Here is a 22497-nt window from a genome sequence, read left to right as displayed (position 1 = left end):
CCACACGCTCCTTTATGATCTCCTAAGAGTAGAAGATGTCTTGGGGGGTTATGGATGTTTATAGCTTACGTGTTTCCAGTTGCTATCAGCAGTTTGTTATACTCCATCTTAAATCCATCCTTGAACACAGCTATCTTGTTCTTGACGTCCACAGCCACAACCTGCAATCATTTCTAAGTAATGTTAAGGGGTAAAACCAGAGGTGTTTGTTGAAATATCAGAGGGTGTAGCTGGACTCAGGAGGTCAGTGATCCCCTACTGGCCTCTGTGCCCACTCCCAGGCCCTCCTCTGGTGCCCACTTCCTGGCTGCCAATACCAGCCATTTCCCAGGCCCTGCTCCCAGCCTCAGCTGCAGCTCCTTGGCCCTGCTATGGGCTGCTCTTCCCAGCCCCGACAAGACACTGCCACCCACCTTGTCACTGACTCAGCTGTGGCTGCTGGCCAACGATGAGTGGCCATTTCAGACTGCATTTTGCCCCTGAGATAAGGGGCTAGATGAAGACTGGCAGTGGGTCACTGAAGCAAGGTGGCTGTAGGGGGCTTGGGTTCCCTGTGAGGGGAGGACCCCAAAGTGTGGGGCACTGAGGGAAGGGCTCTGGAGCTGGGGAAGGATGTGGGTCTGAATATGAGATGGAGAACAAACGGACAGGCAACAGCAGGTGAGACCGGCCAGAAGAGGGTGCTCCAGAGGCTGAAAACGCTAATTCCCATGAGACCAACAGTAGGCACCGCAGTGGTGAGTCATGTCTATTATATGCCCCATGTGGGGTGGCTGTAGAGGTAATGTGCTCTTCAGCTTTGTGTTCCTCAGTAATCTGCCTGGACTCCACTGAGTTTACTAAGAAGCCCAGAAAGCTGAATAGCACATACTGCCCCCTCTGCTGTTGCAGAACCTGCATGGGGCATATCCAAAGGAAATCTGAAGAGATTCTTTTCTCTGGAGCAACTTGTGTCTGGGAAGGGAAAGTGCAGCTGCTGGTGATCTGGGGCTCTTCGGGGCAGATATGGGGTGAGAGGCTGTGCCCAGCCCAGGGCTCTTCTGGGTGAGAGGGGTGGGGGAGGGCTTTTTACTTCAGCCTTGGAGGAGGGTGTCTTGGGGCTCTGGCCCAGGGGTGGGGGAAGTGGATGAAATTCGCAGAGCTTGGAGCTAGTCTCCCCCAAAGGGAGCCATCAAATCCTGAACTGTCCTGGAACAATCGTGTGTGCATGAGACAGATGCCAAGAGCAAAGGAGCTTGAAAATTCCACTGTGTCCACAGGCAGGATCCCAGCCAGCTGAGGTTGGCTGAGCAGGGCAACCTCCGCTGGAGCACTTATCTGGCCTCACTTTTGCCCCACCAGGACGTGCCCCCCGCCCACACAGCAGGAAGTCCTCATTTGAGAAAGCAGATGGAAATGGCACAGCAGCACCACCTACTTCAACTCCCCTTCTTGATTCATAGAGGCCAGAGCCAGAAAGGACCATGATGGTCATTAGTCTGACTGCTGCTGAAGAGAGGCCAGAGAACTGTCCCCAAAGAGCTCTCAGGACAGATCTTTTAGCAAACCAGCCAGTCCTGAATTTAAAATGGTCAGTGATGGAGAATCCACCTGATCACAGTGGACCAAACACTGGTTTTTCAGGGTGATGCAGCCAGGCTGCGTGACAAATGCAGAGTCAGAGCCCCATCCTTAATTACAGCAAGGATGGGGGTAACTTTATAATTCACTGACCTCCCATTAAACAGTATAAAGTGAGGAACCAGATCCAAACATGTTGAGAAGAAATACAAGGCAAAAGCAGTGGGTCTGAAATTAGAGGCGAATTGGCTGGGATGGGGACTGTCGGTGCGTTATATATTTATGCAGCACCTTGCACAACACAACGCTAATCCTGGGTTGGGGCCTCGGAGTGCTGCCACCATAGGCATAAGTAGAATAAAGATATTTTGGATCAGGTTTATGTCAACATACAGTTTGCCCCATTGTGGAACCCACAGCGAGATACTCTGGCTCACTACTCAGTGCACAGGGAGAGTTTGTTGCTAAGAATGGGATTTACAAAAGCCAGCACACCATGCAGGCAACCACAGAAGCCAGACAGTAGAAAATGCCAAGAGGTGGGGTGGGGCCCTTGCCCCTCTTCTCAACAGGTGTTGGATGTGTAAGTGTAGGTTGAACACACTGGGGTTCCACAGAATGTGCTCAGTGTGAGAACAGACACAATGAGCGTCTTCCTTGCAGCTATTTGCTAGCCAGACTTCGAATAGTAACGTGCAGATGGGATCTTGCTGTGAAGTAAGAGCTCTGATGCAAATATTGGTAAAATTTCTCTATAGGCAATTTGAGGTTGCTAGCTAGCAAAGCTAGCTTCTCTTTTCTTCTGCTATGTACATTTGCTGTGTTATTTAGAGTTTCTGAGATACATGCTGTAGGCTATCTTGTCTGAGTGAAGCATGCAAATGTTGTTCTTACCTGCATTTCAGTCAAGACCTCAATATCATTTGTACGAAAGAATTCCTTAGGGCGCAAGATGATCTGATCTGCATGGGAATCCATTGACTGCAACAAAGAAACATTTTTGCTGTCAATTACACACTTGAGTTCCTAGCTATATCCCTCTTACCTGAGTAAAAGTGCTTTTCATGCTAGTCTGAAATCTGCCTTCGCAGTAACAACTTATACAAGGAGGCCAATTATTGAACTCCCCAACTGTAGACTTACGAACATGACATTAAGTTCATACACCGGAAAATCTTGGTCCCACCTTTCATCAGTTTCCTTCTATTATTTGGTCTTAGATGATGGTAGGATGAGGCAAGAGGAAGGTTCATGGGTTTGCTTCTGAAACACTCACTAAAAGCGTAACAAGCTCCAGAAGACCCCAGAACTATCAACAGTGACTCAATGCAATAAAAGGACAAGCCAGCCAGGTTGGTAGTGGCTGGAAGAGCAACTCCCGTCCAATGAGAGAAACTCTCTCTGAGAGGGGAATCCAGCGGCTCTTGGGTACAAATACGAAACATTCTGGATGATACAAACCTTACTTAGCTTGGGTCGGTCATAGGGCAAGTGTCTGTTCATTGTGCACATTATGATCCTGTCAGAGAAACCTTCCTGTCTTAATGTCTCTGCACAGACTAATCCAGCCGCACCTAGGAGAGAGGTCTGATAATAGTTAGATATATATTTTATTTTAAAGTAAAGCATTTAGCACCCATCCAGTAAATGGCTTCACAGCCTTTCATGCCTTTTTGTGATTCTATGCCTGCCTTTCTTTTCCATTTATAAACAAACAAATAAGAAGGTTGCCTAGTCTATTCCATTAATTTATATCTTGGCACAGGGTGTGGATTCCAAATTGCTCCATTGGGAGCAGGTCTACTCTGTCCTCAGAGCTTCTGTTTCACTTGGAAGGGTTTGAACCCTTTCCCTTCCTGTTCATCAGAGTTGGAAGTGGAGCACTAAGGTTATGTCTACACAGCAGTCCTATTTTGAAATAAGGTGTTCCAGAATAGCTGTTCCGAAATACCTATTTTGAAATGGGTGCGTCTACACTAGGAACTAACTGCAAAGTTAACTTTGAAGTAGCCAGCAGAGAATCTACACGCATTTTTCCATTACTTCAGAGCCCAACTTCCAAGTCCGTACTCCACTCCCGGGAATGGTGTACTGCCCTCCTTCAAAGTTTAACTTTGAAGTAGGGTATGTGTAGATGCTCAACTTTGAAGTTGCACTTCAAAGTAAGCAACTTCAAAGTTATTTTTGTGTGTAGACACAGCCAATAAGTGCTACCCCACATCTTAACAGCACCTATTTCAAAAGAGGCACTATTCCCATTGCAGTGAGGTTTACTGAATTCAAAATAAGGCATCCGCTATTTTGAATTTATTTCAAAATAGCGCAGGCATAGCATAGATGACAGCAAACTTATTTTGAAATAACCGCTGTTGTTTTGGAATAACTTTGCTGTGGGGACATAACTTAGGAGGGCCGTAGAATGAGCTGGCTGAAGCCTGCAAAAGCCGGTAATATGATTAAATTACGAGCTGACGCATAATTGGGGGCCAGATTCTGGTGGAAATATTTTAAAATAGCAGTTACATTGTGTAGGTGGTAGCAAAGTTATTTCAGAATAAGGGCTGTTATTTCAAAACTACTTTGCTGTGTAGCCACACCCTAAAGTTTTGTTCCAGACACTCAGGCTGTGTCTAATTTGATGTAAACTGTTGGCAAAAGATAAGCAAATGCAGTGTGCAATTTGCATATCTCTTGCCAGCAGCAGTGTCAGGAAAGGCTTTCATGACATTTGGCCCATCCACACTGGACCAAATGTTGAGGAGAACCCTGCATGCTGAGACATCCCTTCTTCCTCGTGGTACAAGGAAGACAGGGATGTTGGCAAAATGCTCCTGACGCGCCAGACTTCTGCTGAGAGGCCTCCAGTCTCCTGAAAAAGGCTTGCAGTTTAGACGTAGCCTAAAATATTTTAAGAAAAATACAAATACCACTGGCTCCTCCTACCCACATCCCTCCTCCAATGTGTCTCCAGTAAGTTTGGAACTCAAGCCCTGTCTATACCAGGGAAATTCTGTAAAATGATATCACTGTCGTTTATCATCATTCAGCCTGGGAGCGCTAGGAGCACTCCTGCCAAGGGGCTGGTTAAAGCACAGAGTTGATTAAACATAGTCAGAGTGGGGTATAAGACTCAGTTCTTAGAGTAACTACTGCAGCCAGTTTCTCACCTACACTAGAGCCATACAGTCCAAGGACACAAAGAAGCGCTATGACCATCTTGTCTCACCTCCTGCGCAATACAGGCCATAAATCTTCCAGAAGACCGGCTCTAGTTCAAACATGAGTGAAATCAGGGAAAACTCGGTTGTGAAAACCAGTGCAGCTGAACTGCTGAAAGCAATGGTGGAGGAGTTTTGCAAAATTCTCCCACTGTTGACAAAGCTTTCGTTCCAAACTTAGCACCCTGTATCTAGAAGGGAGTACAGACTAGAAGTGCCAGAAGCTTTGCTATTATATACCTGCCATTAACTAGCCTGGGGAGGTGGAAGTTAGCAAAAGCTCAGGTGCATGGAGGTGAGGGGAAGTGTTTAAGGAACTGGTGGGTGGAGTAGTGCCTAAGGTGTCCGAGGACATTTTTGGAGGAACTCACGGTTCTCACAGAGCGGGAGAATTAAACATGACAGGTGCAGGAATTAGGAGTTATTTAAAAACAGATCATGCCCAAGTCCTACCATTGCTCTGGAGCATCAGTGTATGGGAGCAAAATGCAGACCAAGAACCTGGTTCACTGGGCTAGCTCTGCTGTGAAGAAATATTCTGAGAAACTTGCTCTGGGAGTGGTAGCTATTTACCCAGGACAGGAGGTCGAGAGAGGGTTTCCACAAAGTTCAGAAGCAAATGTCTATAAATTAGGAGTATATGGATGTTGTGTGGAGTCAGATTTTCCATCTCGCATAGCCCAAGCCAAGGGTTAGCATAGTGGCAGGCAGAGGTCTTGCTCTCAGCTAAGAGTTCTGCCTTGGTGGATCTTGGTGTGGGTCTGTACACGTTAGAAGAATGGACAGTTATGTACCTAGGCTGAGAGTGGGATGGATGTATCACACCCTCAACAGAAAGATGCAGAGTGTACTTCAGCTAGCATATACTATTTATTGTTCTCATTATATCCTCCGTTGCAATCACAGATCTGCTGCTGGCAGGGGGCATGTCTCCATACCTGCGCCGATGATCAGCACATTGGTGCTGCTGATATTGTAGTTGCCGAGGGAGATGCATTTCGCCATAACCTTTGTCCTTCTTTGCGTCAGAAGAGCCTGCGTAACAATTAATGAGACGACTGTCATTAACAGGTCAAGGCTTTAACTTCCCCTGGTACGAATGGGAACAGCTGTGAGTTATTCTGTAAAGCAGCTTGGGTGAAAGCTTTACTCTTACTGCCGGAAGAGGATTCCGAACCACATCCAACGAAAGCAGTACAGGACTGTAAAATCTCTCCACTCTACAAGTCACTATGCCACCCGCCAAAGTTAAAGAGACTATTTTCTTCTTTTTCCTTGTAACAATCTTTTATGTACTTGAAAACTCTTACACCCCCCTCAGTCCTCTCCTTCCCCAGACTAAACAAACCAATTTTTTAAAAAAATGTCCCCTCATAGGTTATATCTTCTAGAGCCTTAGTCGTTTTTGTTTCATAGCTGAGCCCTCTCCAGAAGCAACCCTACGGCATTCCTTGTGGTACCCACTAGGGGACAGGAGATCACCTCCATAACTTGATCCCCATTGTAGCTGTGAGGATGAGGCCTGGAAATGTGGGTCTTTTTATTTCCGGTTTCGACATGTGTTTACCTAACAAGGGGCCAAAGGATCGAATTTCCTTTGCCTCTTAGCAAGTTGCCATCCCCAGCCCCTGTGTTTGGATGTCTTTTGCCCTCACCTGTTTGCTCGTTCGGATGTACACCTTCTCCTTCTCGATTTTCACCTGGGGTGAAAAGGCAACAGCAGTTTGTAGCACATTTAAAGTCTTCTGGGTTTAAAGTGAGTCTATTGTCTGTCGTGTACAGCGTGGCTGAACGGACAGAGCTGGTTTTGTACTGATCAGGCTCACTGACCTGGGCGGGATGGACGACAAAAGGGGCAGTTGCCCTGGGGTCCAGCCTTTCAAAGAGACCCGAAGCAGCAGCAGAGGCTGGAGCTCTGGGTCCCTTTGAAAGTTAATGGCAGCCCTGTGCCGCAGCTCCACACACAGCTCTGAGGGAGTGGGGATGGGGCCCAGGGGCTTACCTATCTATTGTGTGCTAACCACTGCTGAATTACACCTGGGTCAATGCCACCGCACTGACGGCCACAAGGTGGGAGATGGTCCTGGTTCACTGCCCTGGAAGGGGTGGGGCCAAGTGTGGAAGGGGCGGGGCTTGGCTTAGGGCAGTCAGGCTTGGGCCCCATCCCCACTCCCTCAGAGCTGCGTGTGGAGCGGTGGTACAGGGCTGCCACAGACTTTAAGGGACCCAGAGCTCCAGCCTCTGCTGCTGCTTCTGGCCTCTTTGAAAGGCTGCGCCCCAGGGCAACTGCCCTTTTTGACCCCTACCCTCCCCAGATCAGTACAAAACAGGGTCTGTCCATTCAGCCACACTGCACACTTGCTGTATTTCTCAGCACCACCGTGTCCTGGGGGGGGCACCTGGATGCCCATTCTCTCTCCGCTCCACTGCTCTTCACCAGCACCCTTTACGTAACCAGTCCCCTCCCTCTTTCTCGCCTTCTTCCTTGCCCTGGGGGCGCCGTTTCACAGGAGCTGGCAGGTACTTGCAAATAGGTACAAGCAGAGGAGACAGCTGAAATCACGGGGATCAAGTGGAGGAAGGAGCAATGAGTGGGATCCCTTGGGAGCGCCCCAGTCTGCACTCTGAAAGGAAAACACTTTCCCTGTCCCCACTGGTCATTTCTTTCTCTGTAGATGGGAAGAGCTCACCTGGAATTTGGGTAAGCTGTCCAAGCCAGGAAAATCCTCTATATCACCAGTGCCAATGCTGAAACAAGCACCATGCCAGGGACAGCGTACTCTTCCTTTGGATAAAACCCCTGCAAAAGGCATGGCAGGAGCGAGTCACACTTCACACTTCTTTCTACCATCTCCTAGCCAGCCTGATGAGACCTTAGTGCAGCAACATTACTGATGGCCAAAGATCTGGTGTTGGGCCCCCTTCATGCTGGCTCAGCGACAGTGCAGGGCAAAAACATTTCAACATATAGCCATAGACCTGGAGGCCAGAGGTGACCACTACTATTGTCTACTCTGACCTTCTGCATCATACAGGGGCTGGAGACTCTCAAGCAATGCTTCCTGCAGTGGAGGGGAAGTGTTTTGTCTCTATGACAGAGCATTCAGAAATTCCATCCTCTATGTGCATGGCTCTGCCGGGTCCTGCTTGTGACCTGGAATCCAGAGCTCTTTCCATACCTCATGCTCGCAGGATGGTTCTGCACATAACCAGATGCAGCACAAACGTTTTGAGCTCCAAGAACTACAACAGAGGCTCCACCTCCACTTTTTGCAGCAATTTAACCAGGCGGCCCCAGTCTCCCAATCCCCCCAGACTCTAGGCTGCCCAGGCCGCTGTGGGTCTCCAGCCCCTGGCCCCAAGCTCCCAGGGCTGCCAGAGGGCTCTGGCAGGTGGGGACTCCAGCCCAGCCCTGTGGTGTGCCAGGGGCTTCAGCAGAGGCTCTGGCCCCCACCCTATGCTCTGGGGTGCGGGGACCCTCCACCGCTCATGCTGCAGAAGAACTGCTGGGGACTCCACCACCCTGGCCTGGGCCAGAACTGGCCACTGCTCTGGCCCCAACCTCTGCCCTGCACATGTGGATACAGCCTCAGCCCCAGGGCTCTCTGGTCCTGCCAGACCCCCAGATGTTGCCAGACAGTACCAGATTTAAGGGGTTAGCTTGCAACCCCTGTGTAACTCCTTTGCAACTCCCTGAGTGACGATGACTCTCTGATTGAGAACCCCCAGCCCTGACACATTTGTATAGGAAACTAATAACCTAATAGAGAGTACTTCTCCCTGTGGTGCACTCTGAAGTTCAGTGGCTGGGCTAGAGGTGAGGTTTGTCTCTGGATGGGGAGTAGAGGGTGCAGGTAGAAACATGAACTTTTCATTGCTTTGAAGGTTTTGTATCATTTTTGTTGAGTAAAATTTTCAGAAGAGACTTTTAAAAACTCAACTTGCTACTTATTGGCCAATCTTACAACACACTGCGTGTGTCAGTTGTGTTAATTCCCTGGGGTTTTAAGATTAAGCAGATAATTTTAATAGAGCTGTGACTCCTTTCATGAAGGTCAGGGTCCATTTGTCATCTGGCTGGACACTTTCCTCAAGGCCCTAGTCTTTGTCAAAGCAGCCATGGTTGTGCTGCAGAGTCCTGCCTTTGGATAGGACTCTGCCGGCTCAAGAGCACTGTGTGAACCCAGCCACACAGCATCACAAGGAACAGGATGTCAACGTTAGTGGGTGGTGCGTCACAAAGATTAGGGACTCCTGAGCCAGGTGAATGGCTTTACAAAGAACAGGATCTTCAATACAGCAGCCTGGTGTCTGCAGCTATTCAGCCACTGAATAGTTTCTGAATCGACTCACCAGCTTCACAGAAATCCTGATACTTAGTAAAGTACCTGCTGTTTTGTTGATGATCTGGTGCCGCTCAGTTGTCCATTGACTAATCAACCAGCACTTGACACTTATATCAAACAGCAGGACTCTAGCCCTCTCTTTCACCATTAAAAGGCTTACATATGTTGCGTACCGTGGAACAGACATAGCCAATGTGGAAAACTCTTCATGGGCCAACAACAGTCACCCCAAAATTCAGTTATTGCAAAGCTGCCAACGTTTGCTTTTTGTTAATTAAAACAATGGCATGCATCCAGAGAGCCCAGCTCATACAGATTTTGGACTGCCAACGGGTTGTTTTTAAATGTAAGGAATGTGGAAACAGGACTTTGAGGAATGTGTTCTTTACAGATCACTTACAGGGAAGGGGAAGAGTTTTGGGGTGTATCTGTGTAAATAAATAGTTGCTTTGTTTGCAAGACCTGCTGGGTAGCAGTGGTGTTTTGCCTATTGTAAACAACTTGTTTTTGTAAAGTCAACTTATTTTACCACGCAGTGTAAGAATTGTGGAACAACACCAATGCAAGGGGCAGATCCTGCCTCAGTGTGGCAAGAGTCACCATGCTGATGCACCTCCGAACTTTGATTGGTAGGGATTGCACTGTGAGTGGAGAGTTGAGGCGGAGGTACACTCTATAAGGGGTGTGTGTGCAGATAAGGAGCTCTAAGCAAGGGAGCTGACTCTGCAGACTCTGGGGGCAATGCCGTGCTTAATAGAGTTTTCCTTTCCTTTGTTTAAGAATACTGCATGTGTCACTCTGTAAATTTGTTAGGCTACTGTTAAACAAGCTGTTCTAAATTAGACTTTGTGCTTGCAAGAGGGAAAGAACTGTCTTTAGGGCACCCAGCAGGTAGAGTAAGATTGTCCTCGGTTCCTGGGTGGGGGCTCAAGCTGATTTCGTTGCATTATTGGTGGAATCCCCTAGCAATTGATCCTGGCCCTTCTGGTGGTCATGTGATAATAACATAAGGGTTATATAACAATTGGGAGACTCAGAAGATAAAATTGTTTTAGGGCCAATTCTTTACAGATTGAGACTTGGAAGTAGAAATATATGAAAATCCTCACAAAATCCAAGACGTACAGCACATCATGTGTGAGATCTGGTACTTTTCATACAAACAGAATGAGGTGCCACTCCTGCTCTAAACACAAAATAAAACCCAGTCTTAACATGGAGGTCACAGTGTCTCAGCTGCCATAATTTATTTTCATTCTTCAAACATTATGTCAAGAGACTCCATTCAGAGATCTAGAGCACAGGCTAGTATGAGATCTTTTAGCAGAGCCAACTGGGACAGAATGCTGAAGGTTTTGATCATTTCCTTGATTATACACGTATGTTAACCTCAAAGGTGGGATCGCTCTCCAGAACTAAAAATTCTGCAATGCAGTGAAAGGTACCAAATTGATCAGGTGTCTTCACGGAGGTCCATTGTCTGTTACAAATATCTGATTTGCACTAATACTCTTATGCCAAGAGTATATAGACTAACCTTTCACCAGTGGGGCTCCATAGTGAGGGCATTTGTGTCCCATTGCATAGAACTCTCCATTTTCCTTAATCAGCAGAGCCTTCCCACAGCCCAGGTCCACTTCTCGCATCCTGGAGGCAAAAAGCATGAGAAGTATAGTACGTATAAAAGGTACTTATTTATAATCACTACTGGTCTTAGCTATTGGATTGTCCAATTCATTTTCTTTTAAGAGACATCATGGATGCTTAAAAGAGGTGCTACACAAGTGCACACGGGGAGGGGAAATTGTTGGAAAAGTTCACTGGTGTTTTCCTCACACCACTTATTTAGACATTATGACTTCCTTATTAAGCACCTGCGTCCCCAGGGGAAGTCACTCTGGTCTGCTTTCTCAGTGTGGTCACAACCCAAAGCCCACTGAAATCAAGGGGAGTCCTTCTTATTTATTGTAGATCTGCCCATGGGGAATTGATGCAACAGTAAGGCGGTATCTATGCTACCCCTTCTGAAAGGGAGGGATATTTAACTGACATGGCTCAAAACTGGTTAATGAGGCACCAATATGAATATTCAGCACCTCATTAGCATAATGGCAGCCAGTCACACTTTGAAAGTGCTGCTTTCAAAATGCAAATTGGCCTTGTAGATGTGGGCGCTTTGAAATAAACCCCAGACTTTGAAATTCTCTTATTCCCAATTCGCCTCATATTAAAGGAGGATATTGGTATAATAGGCATCACAGAAACTTAGTGCAATGAAGAAAATCAATTGGCACAGTTATATCGGGTACAAAATATATCAGAAGAAAGAACTGGTCTTGTTGGTTGGGGAGTGGCACTATACATGAAAGAAAACAGAATCAAATGAAGTAAAAATCTTAAATGAACCAAAGTGTTCCACAGAATCTCTATGAATAGTAATTCCATGCTCTAATAATAAGACTATAGCAGTAGTGATATATTACCAACCACTTGACCAGGGCAGGGTTTGAGAATATGAAATGCTTAGGGAGATTAGAGAGGCTATCAAAATAAAAAACTCAGTAATAACGGGGGATTTCAACTATCCCCATATTGACTGGGTACACGTCACCTCAGGACGGGATGCAGAGATAACATTTCTTGATACCTTAAATGCCTGCTTCTTGGAGCAGCTGGTTCTGGAACCCACAAGGGGAGACGTAATTCTTGATTTAGTCCTAAGTGGAGCACAGGATCTGCTTCAAGAGGTAAATATAACTGGAAGCTTGGAAATAGTGACCACAATGCAATAAAATTTAACATCCCCTGTGGTGGATAAAACACCTCTGCAACACAACACTTTGGTATTTAATTTCAGAAAGAGGAATTACACAAAAACGAGGAGGTTAGTTAAGCAGAAATTAAAAGGTATGGTGCCAAAAGCTAAATCCCTGCAAGCTGCATGGAAACTTTTCAAAGATACCATAATAAAGACCCAGCTTAAATGTATACCCCAAATTAAAAAACATAGTAAGAGTACATAAGTGCCACCATGGCTTAACAACTAGATAAAAGAAGCAGTGAGAGGGTGAGTGAGAGATCATTTAAAAAGTGGAAGTTAAATCCCAGTGAGGAAAACAGAAAGGAGCATAAACTTGGTCAAGTTAAGAATAAAAACATAACAAGAAAAGCCAAAAAGGAGTTTGAAGAACAGATAACCAAAACCTCAAAAATCAATAGCAAAATGTTTTTAAGTACACCAAAAGCAGGAAGCCTGCTAAACAACAAATGGGGACACTGGATGATCAAGATGCTAAGCAACAAGAAGTCCTGTGGCACCTTATAGACTAACAGATATTTTGGAGCATAAGCTTTCGTGGGCAAAGACCTGCTTCATCAGATGTGGGAGTGTGTGGATGGGAAGTGTTTCAGAGAAGGATTTAAAGAGAGAATCTCAGACAAAGAGAGGGTCAGAGTTGACAGGTTCTATTCAGTCATGGAGGATGTGGCCCATTAACAGCAGTTAACACGGAGTTGTAAACATCAAGAGAGGAGAAATCAGGTCAATTTAGTCAGGGGGAATACGGCCCAGTATCAGTGGCTAATGTGGAGGTGTGAAAGTCAAGAGAGGAGAAACTGCTTTTGTAACTGGCCAGCCACTCCCAGTCTCTGTTCTATCCTTGGTGTCTAATTTGCAAATGAATAGCAGCTCTGCAGTTTCTCTTTAGAGTCTGTTTGTGAAGTTTTTTTGTTGTAGGATTGCTACTTTTAAATCTGTTACTGAGTGTCCAGGGAGATTGAAGTGTTCTCCTACAGGTTTTTGTATGTTACTGTTTCTGATGTCTGATTTGTGTCCAGGACATTAACTGGAACTCCCTCCTTTTCGTAAGCCTATATATTTAAACTCTCCTCTGGAATCCCCCAGTCATGCATCTGATGAAATTGTCAGACACACAGAAGGACATAATTTGATTGGGAGAAGTCAACATGGTTTCTGTAAAGTGAAATCGTGCCTTACTAATCCACTAGAGTTCTTTGAGGGGGCCAGTAAGCCTGTGAATGGGGGTATCCAGTGAATATAGTGTACTTTAGATTTTGAGAAAGCCTTTTACAAATTTTGAGGAGTAAAGGCATTTTGAAGTAACACAGACACTTCGAAGTGCCCACGGCTACACGCATGCCGGTACTTTGAAGTTTGATGCTTTGAAGTTGCCATGGGGGAGAATTAGCCTAATGAAGTGCTGCGTATTCACCACAGCACTTCCTTAGTAATCTCCCATAGCCCTTTGGGCTTGTCTACATTTGACCTCAACTTCAAAGAGTAACAAGAAGACATTCTATAAACACATTAGGAACAAGAGGAAGACCAAGTATAGGGTAGGCTCAATGGTGAGGGAGAAACAGTATCAGGAAACTTGAAAATGGCAGAGGTGCTTAATGACTTCTTTGTTTCAGTCTTCACCAAGTATTCTGATAATGAAGGAATGCTTAATATATGGAATGCTAGTTAGAAGTGGGTAGGTTTAGAAGATAAAATGAAAAAGAACAAATTAAAAATTACTTAGATGTCTGCAAGTCACCAGGGCCTGATGAAATGCATTATCAAATACTCAAGGAGCTGATAGAGGAGGTATCTGAGCCTTTAGCTATCATCTTTAAAAAGTCATGGAAGTCTGGGGAGATTCCAGAACACTGGAAATGAACACATACAGTGCCCATCTATAAAAGGGGAATAAGAACAATTACAGGAAATTACAGACCAGTGAGTTTAACTTCTGTGCCAGGAAAGATAATGGAGCAAGTAATTAAGGACTTAGTCTGCAAAAAAAGAAAAAAAAAGAGTTAGGTAACAGCCAGCATGGATTGTAAAGAACAAATCATGCCAGACCAATCTGATAGCTTTCTTCGATAGGGTAACGAGCCTTGTAGATAAGGGAGAAGCGGTGGATGTGGTATACCTAGACTTTAGTAAGGTATTTGATATGGTCTTGCAAGATATTCTTATCAATAAACTAGGCAAACATAACTAAGACGGGGCTACTACAAGCTGGCTGCATAACTGGCTGGATAACCATTACTGGAGAATAGTTATTAACGGTTCACAATCACACTGGAAGGGCATAACAAGTGGGGTTTGGCAGGGGTCTGTTTTGGGACAGGTTATATTCAATATCTTCATCAACAATTTAGATATTGGTGTAGACGATACACTTATTAAATGTGCAGATGCTACCAAGCTGGGAGGGGTTGCAACTGCTCTGGAGGAGAGAGTTGTAATTCAAAACAATCTGGACAAACTGGACAATGGTCTGAGGTAAACAGGATGACGTTTAATAAGGACAAATGCAAAGTACTCCACTTAGGAAGGAATAATCAGTTTCACATATACAGAATGGGAAGCAACTGTCTAGGCAGGAGTACAGCAGAAAAGGACCAAGGGGTCATAGTGGATCACAAGCAAAATATGAGTCAACAGTGTGACATTGTTGCAAAAAAAGCAAACATGATTCTGGGAGGCATTAACAAGAATGCTGTGAGCAAGACACGAGAAGTCATTCTTCCGCTCTACTCTGCGCTGGTTAGGCCTCGATTGAAGTATTATGTCCAGCTCTGGGCACCACATTTCAAGAAAGATGCAGAAGTCCACTGAAGAGCAACAAGAATGATGAAATGTCTAGAGAACATGAGCTATGAGGGAAGACTAAAAGAATTGGGCTTGTTTAGTTTACAAAAGAAAAGACTTAGAGGGGACATGGTAGCAGTTTATAAGTACCTAAAAGAGTGTTACAAGGAAGAGGGAGAAAAATTGTTCTCCTTGGCCTCTGAGGATAGGACAAGAAGGAATGGGTTTAAATTGCAGCAAGGGAGGTTTAGGTTGGACATTAGGAAAAACTTCCTAGCAGTCACAGTGGTTAAACACTGAAATAAATTGCCTACGGAGGTTGTGGAATCTCCATCCCTGGAGATATTTAAGAGGAGCTTAGATGGACATCTATCAGGGATGGTCTAGATGGTGCTTGGCCCTGCTGTGAGGGCAGGGGATTGGACTCGATGACCTCTGAATGTCCCTTCCACTTCTAGTGTTCTTTAATTCTATGAAACCACTACTGCTGCTGCCAATAAAGCTAGAATGACAATAACATCCCATAACACAGCATACAAATGAACCAGATGTCCCCCTCTCTGTGACGAAACCTTCCCTTGCTCTGGATTGTCTTTCCTCTGCCCATGCCACAGACAGCCACAATGACAGATGACAAAGTTTCACTTGGAAATATTCAATACCTTGAGGCTCTCCAATCCATAAAGGGCCCAGCATGACCCCCTGTCCCTGTAAGACCCCTAACTGAAGACTTTAATTAGGTAAATACTTCAGCAATTGGTGCTAAATTTGCATCTGCTCCTGACAACAGCCCTGGGATAGGTGAGTCTGTACTTTCTCTCAGTCTAGTGTCAACCGGGCAGCTCTCTGGGGATCAACTCCCCTTGATTGCCATCCTCCCTCCCAAATGGGGAGTGATAGAATCCCCCCATGGTGTCCTCTTCTTTTGCTGCAAGTACAAATTAACCTACCTGACCTACTTTGGGAAGTTAGCCACCTGAATACCTTCATGAATCCAACCTCTCCTGTGCTCTGTAGAAGTAGCTCCTGGGCTTCTAGCTAGAATGCAGTTGCTCTCAATGTGCAACAAAAAGGAGCAATTGTTGGAGCACCTTCTCTCTGCACCTGCCTCTACCTTTACACAAGACTTGTCCCACTGGAATAGTCCTGTTGACACAGGCTTAGCTATCTTGCTGATAGGACCGTAAGCAGCGGTATGGGCTACGGCTAAGGCCATTCTGCACTTATATCTGAGAAGAATGCTTCAAAGGCTTACTGCCTCTCCATTCCACGTTTGCTCCTCACAGCAACCACACTCCAAATGCAATAAAGATATCGCTGCATTCTCATGCTTCACCACATGCAAAAGGAACGAAGTCTTGCTGCATTCTTCAGCGGGATTTTATTTCAGAGCAAACTTGCAGTCCTTGTTAACCGCTAACTTCAAAGTGATGAAAAGATAAGAGAAATGATTTACAGCTACCCTAAGGAACCACTTGACCTGAGAGAGATAATCATCAGCACCTGGTGCCTTGAAGCAAATACAGAAATCTGGTGCAAAAGTGACACACTCATTTTGTAAATGAGCAAGATGGCCATTCCTAATATGAGAATGAAGCAAGCTTTGCATTTAGGGTCATTGCTATTAAGATTTTACTCCATATCCAAAAGAAAAAGGTGGGGAGGTAGCTTGTTAAGGTCATGTCTGCCCCAGCTTGCGCTCCCAAGCCAGGAAATGTCGCAGTTAAAATGCATCTCTGCCCTGAAAAAGACCTCCATATGGCTGTACCCTGTATATTTTGTGTCCCTGACTGCACAACAGTTTCCAAGCACATATATGTTCTTTAAAATTCTTCCTCACCTTAGAGAATCAGGCCATCTGTCTCCTTTCCATCTCACTCCTTCTTGTACAAGGGCCTACTCCATGAACTCCATACGTACTTGTTTTACTTAAACTAGTTTTCCAAACTTTGCAAAGAAATAAAATTACAAAAAAAAACAAACCCAAAAACAACAGGAAGTCCCATGGCCCCTTATAGACGAACAGATATTTTGGAGCATAAGCTTCTGTGGGTAAAGACCCGCTTCATCCAATGCTAAAGGAGACTAGAAAATGCCTGTTGGAAACTAGCATCCTGTCTCCACAACAGGAGCTCTACAGCAGATTACACAGAACATTAAAGAATTTCAAATATCCAAAACCATTAAAGAGGAGTCGTCACTTGTAAAAATGCCTATATACAAAGAAAAATTCCTCTGTCGATAGGGGGTCAGATAATCTTGGATTAGTCAAATCTGAAGAGCTAGTGAATAAAAAGGAACAATTTCTATCAGAAACAGATAAGGACAGGGGCCCTGATCATCAACACAGTTAAATGCACACATTGCTGTGAGCATATGCTTAAAGGCCATGCTGATGGGAGGTAAATTTAAGCACAGGGTTACAGTCAAGCACATGTGGAATGGGCTCATTACACACCACTTTTCACAGACTCGTGCAGCCTGGCTGTTTAGCTCTGGCAGCCTTTCAGTTATGGTACAATACATGGCAGCATGTAGAAGGCCCTCTGGGATCCTTCAGGCTAACTGTAAACACATTACAAACTTACTGTCCATTCTCAAGGTCTTTCACGTGGCACACGGAGGCTTCTACTACATCCTTCAGGTTCTGGTAAGGGTTGAGGGTGATGGGATGTTCATCGAGGTGGTAGTGCCGAGCAGTCCCATTGACTTTGTAAACAAGTGGACTGGCTTTCCCATTGGGGGGCATCTCTTCCTTGGCCCTCTCTTTCTCGGGTAGCACAACTTCAATTTTCACTTCAACTGTAGGCACAAACAGGAATCTTCATTCGAAATCAGCAGCATCTTTTAAGCCCAACTCTATAATTTCCTCAGACATCTGCAGAGAATGCTGTTATGGCCTTGAGACGTTACCCCATAAGAACACTGGCTTTCGGGAAATTCTAAGGGACCTGACACCATCCAAATTATCATCTTTGCTACCTTGGCTGGGAAGATAGCAAAGTTAATTTCGGTTTAACCTAGTCTTGACTCAGTTTTAATACTCATTACCCCATTATTCCTCCTTAACCACCTCCCACTGGCTTTCCTTTTCAATGAAGGATTCTTGCAAATATCTGTCTGTCTGTCTAGCTAGTTAGTGAAACTCCATTCAATCCATGTTAGTCTTGTTGCCTATTAATGAAATACAAATGCTAGCAATGGAGTGTAATTTATGCTTAGGTTTGGAGGCTTCTGTTTCTATTGGTAGGCAAGACCTCTCTTCATTGGAAAGCAGAAGGAAAAAAATTCCATCACTAATAACCAATATTAAATGAGAGGTGAAGCTGAAACATACAGTTTGGCATATTAAACCTGTACATAGCCAAGCAGGCCTTTGCTGCCCTTTAGATTGCAATTAATAAGAAACTGATATTATGCATTTCAACTATGGAGTTCCAGCGTTTATGAATCATGAGCTCTAAACAGGAAAAGTGCACAGATTTGGAAAGAGAAGATGAAAAACTTCCTGGGGCTCAAGAGCAGATTTAGAACTGGGTGACATGCTCCTAGGAAATGTTTTCCAGCAATGTTGGCTGCTTTCCAGTTCTCAGTTTTGATAAAGCTGATGGAGGAGAAAAAGCCTTCCTTGAAGCCATGTAGCTTTAGATTGGCACCTAAAATGCTGTGCATTGGTAGCTTCAGAGTTCTAGTCTCAGCTGTACTGATAGCTGGTCTTAATGCTTAATACTTGTGAGTGTAAATGATACTGATCTGCATTAAATATCTCTGGAAACCATATTGTATGAAGAATATGAATGGCTCCTTTCTTATTCTGGGCTAGGGATGGTTGCAACTCCAAAGGGGAAGCTTAGTACATTAACTAAGAGCAATGGAAAGGTGTGTGTGTGTGTGTGAGAGAGAGAGAGAGAGAGAGAGAGAGAGAGAGAGAGAGAACGTGTCCAGAGGTGCTGCCTGCTGTGGAGGTATACATATACTGATGCAAACAGAGATTTTCAGAGACCAGTAGATGAAAAAAGGACTTTTGCATAAAGGCCTTTTTTCTGATCCAGCCGTCCAGGACCTGCTCTCCAAAGGGTTTCCCTCAAGCCTTGCAGAAGCATTAAGATCTTTGGCTTATTAGGGCTGCAGAAGACCTATGAGGATGACTTGGACTAAGCTTTTAACAGATGTATATCAATTTGTATTGCTTTTATGCTTTTACATTAAGAATAAAGGTGCTTGCTTCAAAAGCACTGTGCAGTAACTTGTAGCTACTCATGATACGCCATGCATAGCACTCAGTGAGACAGCTAGGTGGCGGCACTGGCCCGTAGGCAGACTGGGGGGGTAGCCTTGCGTAAGGCAGGGAACTGTGCCTTAAAACCTGCAGTCAGAAGGGAGTGGCACAACACTTCCTGCCCAGGGTCTGTTGACCCCTTGGACCTAACCGAGCACTACTGGATGGGGCCATGAAGAGGGAATACAGGGACAGTTACCTTCACTCTGACAGCAAACGCTACTATTTTATGTCTTATAACATAAGGAAATGTTCTTTCTCTGCATTAGCAGCTGGGAAATGGGGTGACTGAAATTCCTGTCACTCGCAGAGGAATTCCTATAGTTCCAGGTTTTGTGTGAGGTTCCTCTCCAGTGAGATGCATGTGGGGACGAGCATGGCCTTTCCTGACTAGCTAAGAATGTCACATGTAGCTGCACAAACTCACCTTCCCCACAAAGCTGCTCTCCCCTCCCCACAGCAGGAGCTTATGGCTAGAGTCACAGAGGAACACAGGTGTGGTGATGCGTCAGGACCTGGAAAATCAGTGGGATTCACAATACCTGAGTTTGGTGTCTCGGCTCCCGGTATACTGGAAATATGGAGCTAGGCCCCTCAGAATGGGGTCCATGGGTGGTGGCTCCCTGCCTCAGCTAGTCAATAGGCGGTGCCAAGGTGAGGCATGCATCATCTGCAGGAGCTGGGCACCTCCCTCTGCTTGGAATTCTCATCTGCAAAAGCTTTGCAGTACTCAGCTTTAGGTGCCTGTGGTGGAGGGAACCAGAGTTCTCCCCCGTCCCAAGGAAGTAGCCTTGCCACTGAGCTAAAAGCTACAAGGGTCGTCCTTCTTCCCAGCCTTTTGTGTGTGTTTGCCCATGGGGGTGTGGTCTGGTTGGCGAGCTGGATGGAGGAGCACCTCTTTCTCCCAGTTTGTGTTACGCTCTGGAGCTTAGGCATCCAGACGCGTGGAGAGTTGCTTTGCTGCACGTGTTCTGGACAGAAAAATACTCACTAAGCAAAGTTTTACCGCAGACCTGTAGGCACCGTGTGAGTTTATGTACCCTACAGGGTTTGGAGGCAGCTGAGCAAAGTCTGTATGAATCCCAGTGGGCCTGATGCTAGGATTTCGGCATCTAAAGTGGAAGTTAGGTTCATAAGTCCTTTTATGGATCCCAGCCTTAGCACCTCTCGATGTAACTGGAACTGACCCGGGTCAGTGGCTCTGCTGTGGAGGACGAGGCCCTCAGCCAGGACCCCGCAGCACAGAGGAACCAGCTTCACCAGGCCAGGAGGAATGGCAGCCCTCAGGGATGAGGTAGAGGAAGGAGAGAGCTGCAGGCAAAGAGGTGGGAGAGGGAGGTGCTGCAGGAGGCTAGGGAAGCTCAGCTCTCTGTGTACCAATGGCCTTCATTGCCAGGCAGGCAGTGCACAGCCCCAGAAACGGGGGCATAGTCAACACCCCCGCTAGCGACACCCCTGCAGCGGCAGTGGGGAGCGGAGGGGAGAGGAGGTCTGCTTTTACAGCAAGGCGCAGTTTGTTCCTTTCCTTGTGTGGGCTGGGCTCTCCATTCCCACTGCAGCACCAAGCCTGCTCACCACCCTAAGGCTGTCCCTGCAATCTGGCCAGGTGCTAAGCAGTGCAGGGCAGCCTCACACCTCCTCCTTCCCCGCATTAGGGTCACTCGAAAGCTGGGCAAGTTAATAAAAAGGTACATGAAAATGACTCTCCTTGGGGCACAGAACTGACAGGTGCAAGTGAAACTGGAGAGATTGTGGCTGGAAAGTAGTAGCGGGAAAGGAGTTTGCTTCACTAGGTATTCACTAGGTATATCACACAAGCCTCCTTTATGTAAGTGGGTTGGTTAGATACCACCTGGTGCATGGGTACATGTCAGGTCTCTGTGGAGGTGTTTCAGAGATCACTGTTGGTACCAGCTTAATTTAACATCTTTACTCGCGATCTCGAAACAAGGAGTGAACATTAAGTTCATTAAACCTGCCAGGGTACTTCAGGGTAGGCAGCCTCCTGGGAAGCAGTGGAAAGAGTTAAGTGAGACTACACGGTCAATTAGGTTCTACAGGTTGAACCTCTCTAATCTGGCACCCTTGGGACCCGACCAGTGCCAGATGAGAGAATTTGCTGGACCACGGGAGGTCAGTATTATCTAGCAGCATCACCAACACTTCCACTGCTTACCGGGCTTTTAGAAGTCACTTAGGGGTAAATTACAGCTAAATCACAGCACAGAACATGGAGAGCCAGGGCTGGTGATTGTAAACAAACTTAATGGAACTACGGGAAACTTGGCCACACCTATAAGTGGTCATCCAGCTAAATAAAATCATGCCAGCTTATGGATGTTGCTGGATGAGGGCGTTCCTGATTAGAGAGGTTCAACCTGTAGTAGTTTATAGTACAATAAGGCAGTAAAACAAGGAAATGGCCAGATATTGAAAGTGGTGCCCAAATTTTTCCTGCCAAGGCCCCTTTACCTGCAGTGGAATCTGTCCACACATTCTGGGGCAGAGAGCTGGAGCCAGAAGCAGAACTGGCCTGGGGGCAGCAAGGGAATGAGGATAGAGCTGAGCAGGGGGCAGATTGCAGCTATGGCTGGGGGCCCCTATGCTAGAGGGCACACCCCACAGTTTGTGGAACACTGATGGAGTGAGATTTTTCAGAAGCACCCAAATTCCCATCGATTTTAGTGCTTTTTTTATAGTATTAGCTAACATAAATCCGGAAGTCTTGTTACTCTTATATGTCCAATCCTCCTTTGATTTCTTGGCCCCAAGGCCAGCCAAAGGCAATGAATTCTGGAAGCTGTGCCACGTGGAAAAAAACCTTGTGATCAGTTTAGAATTTGCTATTTCTTCCTTTCTTTCTGTGTCCCTTTGGTCTTTTGTTATGACACCTGGGTACCAGACACTCCCACTGCAATGTACGGTCTTGAGAACAGCCACGGCTGATCTCCAGGAATAAAGGAGTTGCTACATGATTTTGTCTGCCCAAGAGTAAGGCTTTTTAATGAATCTGTAAGCTCAGGCAGGGGCACTGACTGGGGCTGGGGGTAGGGGACAAGGTGGGTAGCTGCCCTGGTGCTGAGCAATTTACAAGGCTCTGGAGCTTCCAGCTTCAGCATCTGGCTCAGCAGCTGGAGCCCCAGGAAACATGCATTGGATGGGGCCAAGACACTGACAGACTGGGTGGCTGGGGGAAGCTAGTTCCCAGCTGTACCCCTTCTGGTTGAGTCCCTGCCCCTTCCAGGGGCCCAGAGCCCTTCCTGGTATTTAAGCTAAGTGCAACTGTGGACACAAGAACTAATGGATATAAATTAGCCATCCTTTCCGGCTTGAATTTGATGGAGTGAAATCAGAAGCATCAGTGGAGTGAAATTCTGGAATCGCCTTCCGGGAAGAGCAGTACACGCCAAGCACCCAGCTGGCTTCGATCCTGTGGTTGTACATGTACAGAGGGGACGGTATGAAGGAAACTGCCGACACTGACATACAGCC

At 46.0% G+C, this 22497-nt stretch overlaps 1 protein-coding gene across 1 annotated transcript in view; it reads right to left on the bottom strand.

Moving 5' to 3' along the window:
• The window catches only part of AIFM3 (AIF family member 3), a 46360-nt gene extending 24859 nt beyond the window's left edge, over window positions 1-21501 (bottom strand). The window contains exons 1-10 of the mRNA XM_075013038.1: window positions 21478-21501; window positions 20193-20316; window positions 17315-17528; window positions 10662-10771; window positions 7469-7578; window positions 6434-6478; window positions 5717-5813; window positions 3022-3134; window positions 2455-2541; window positions 70-161 (exon numbers count right to left, since the gene is read on the bottom strand). Of these exons, the coding sequence (XP_074869139.1) occupies window positions 70-161; window positions 2455-2541; window positions 3022-3134; window positions 5717-5813; window positions 6434-6478; window positions 7469-7578; window positions 10662-10771; window positions 17315-17528; window positions 20193-20316; window positions 21478-21501 (1016 nt within the window). The remainder of the gene's footprint in view (window positions 1-69; window positions 162-2454; window positions 2542-3021; window positions 3135-5716; window positions 5814-6433; window positions 6479-7468; window positions 7579-10661; window positions 10772-17314; window positions 17529-20192; window positions 20317-21477) is intronic.
• Window positions 21502-22497: the final 996 nt, after the last annotated feature.

The sequence above is a fragment of the Carettochelys insculpta genome, chromosome 18, assembly GCF_033958435.1.
Source record: "Carettochelys insculpta isolate YL-2023 chromosome 18, ASM3395843v1, whole genome shotgun sequence".
Classification (NCBI taxonomy): domain Eukaryota; kingdom Metazoa; phylum Chordata; order Testudines; family Carettochelyidae; genus Carettochelys; species Carettochelys insculpta.
The sequence above is the reverse complement of the archived record's forward strand: the minus strand, read 5'-3'. Positions and strand labels throughout refer to the sequence as shown.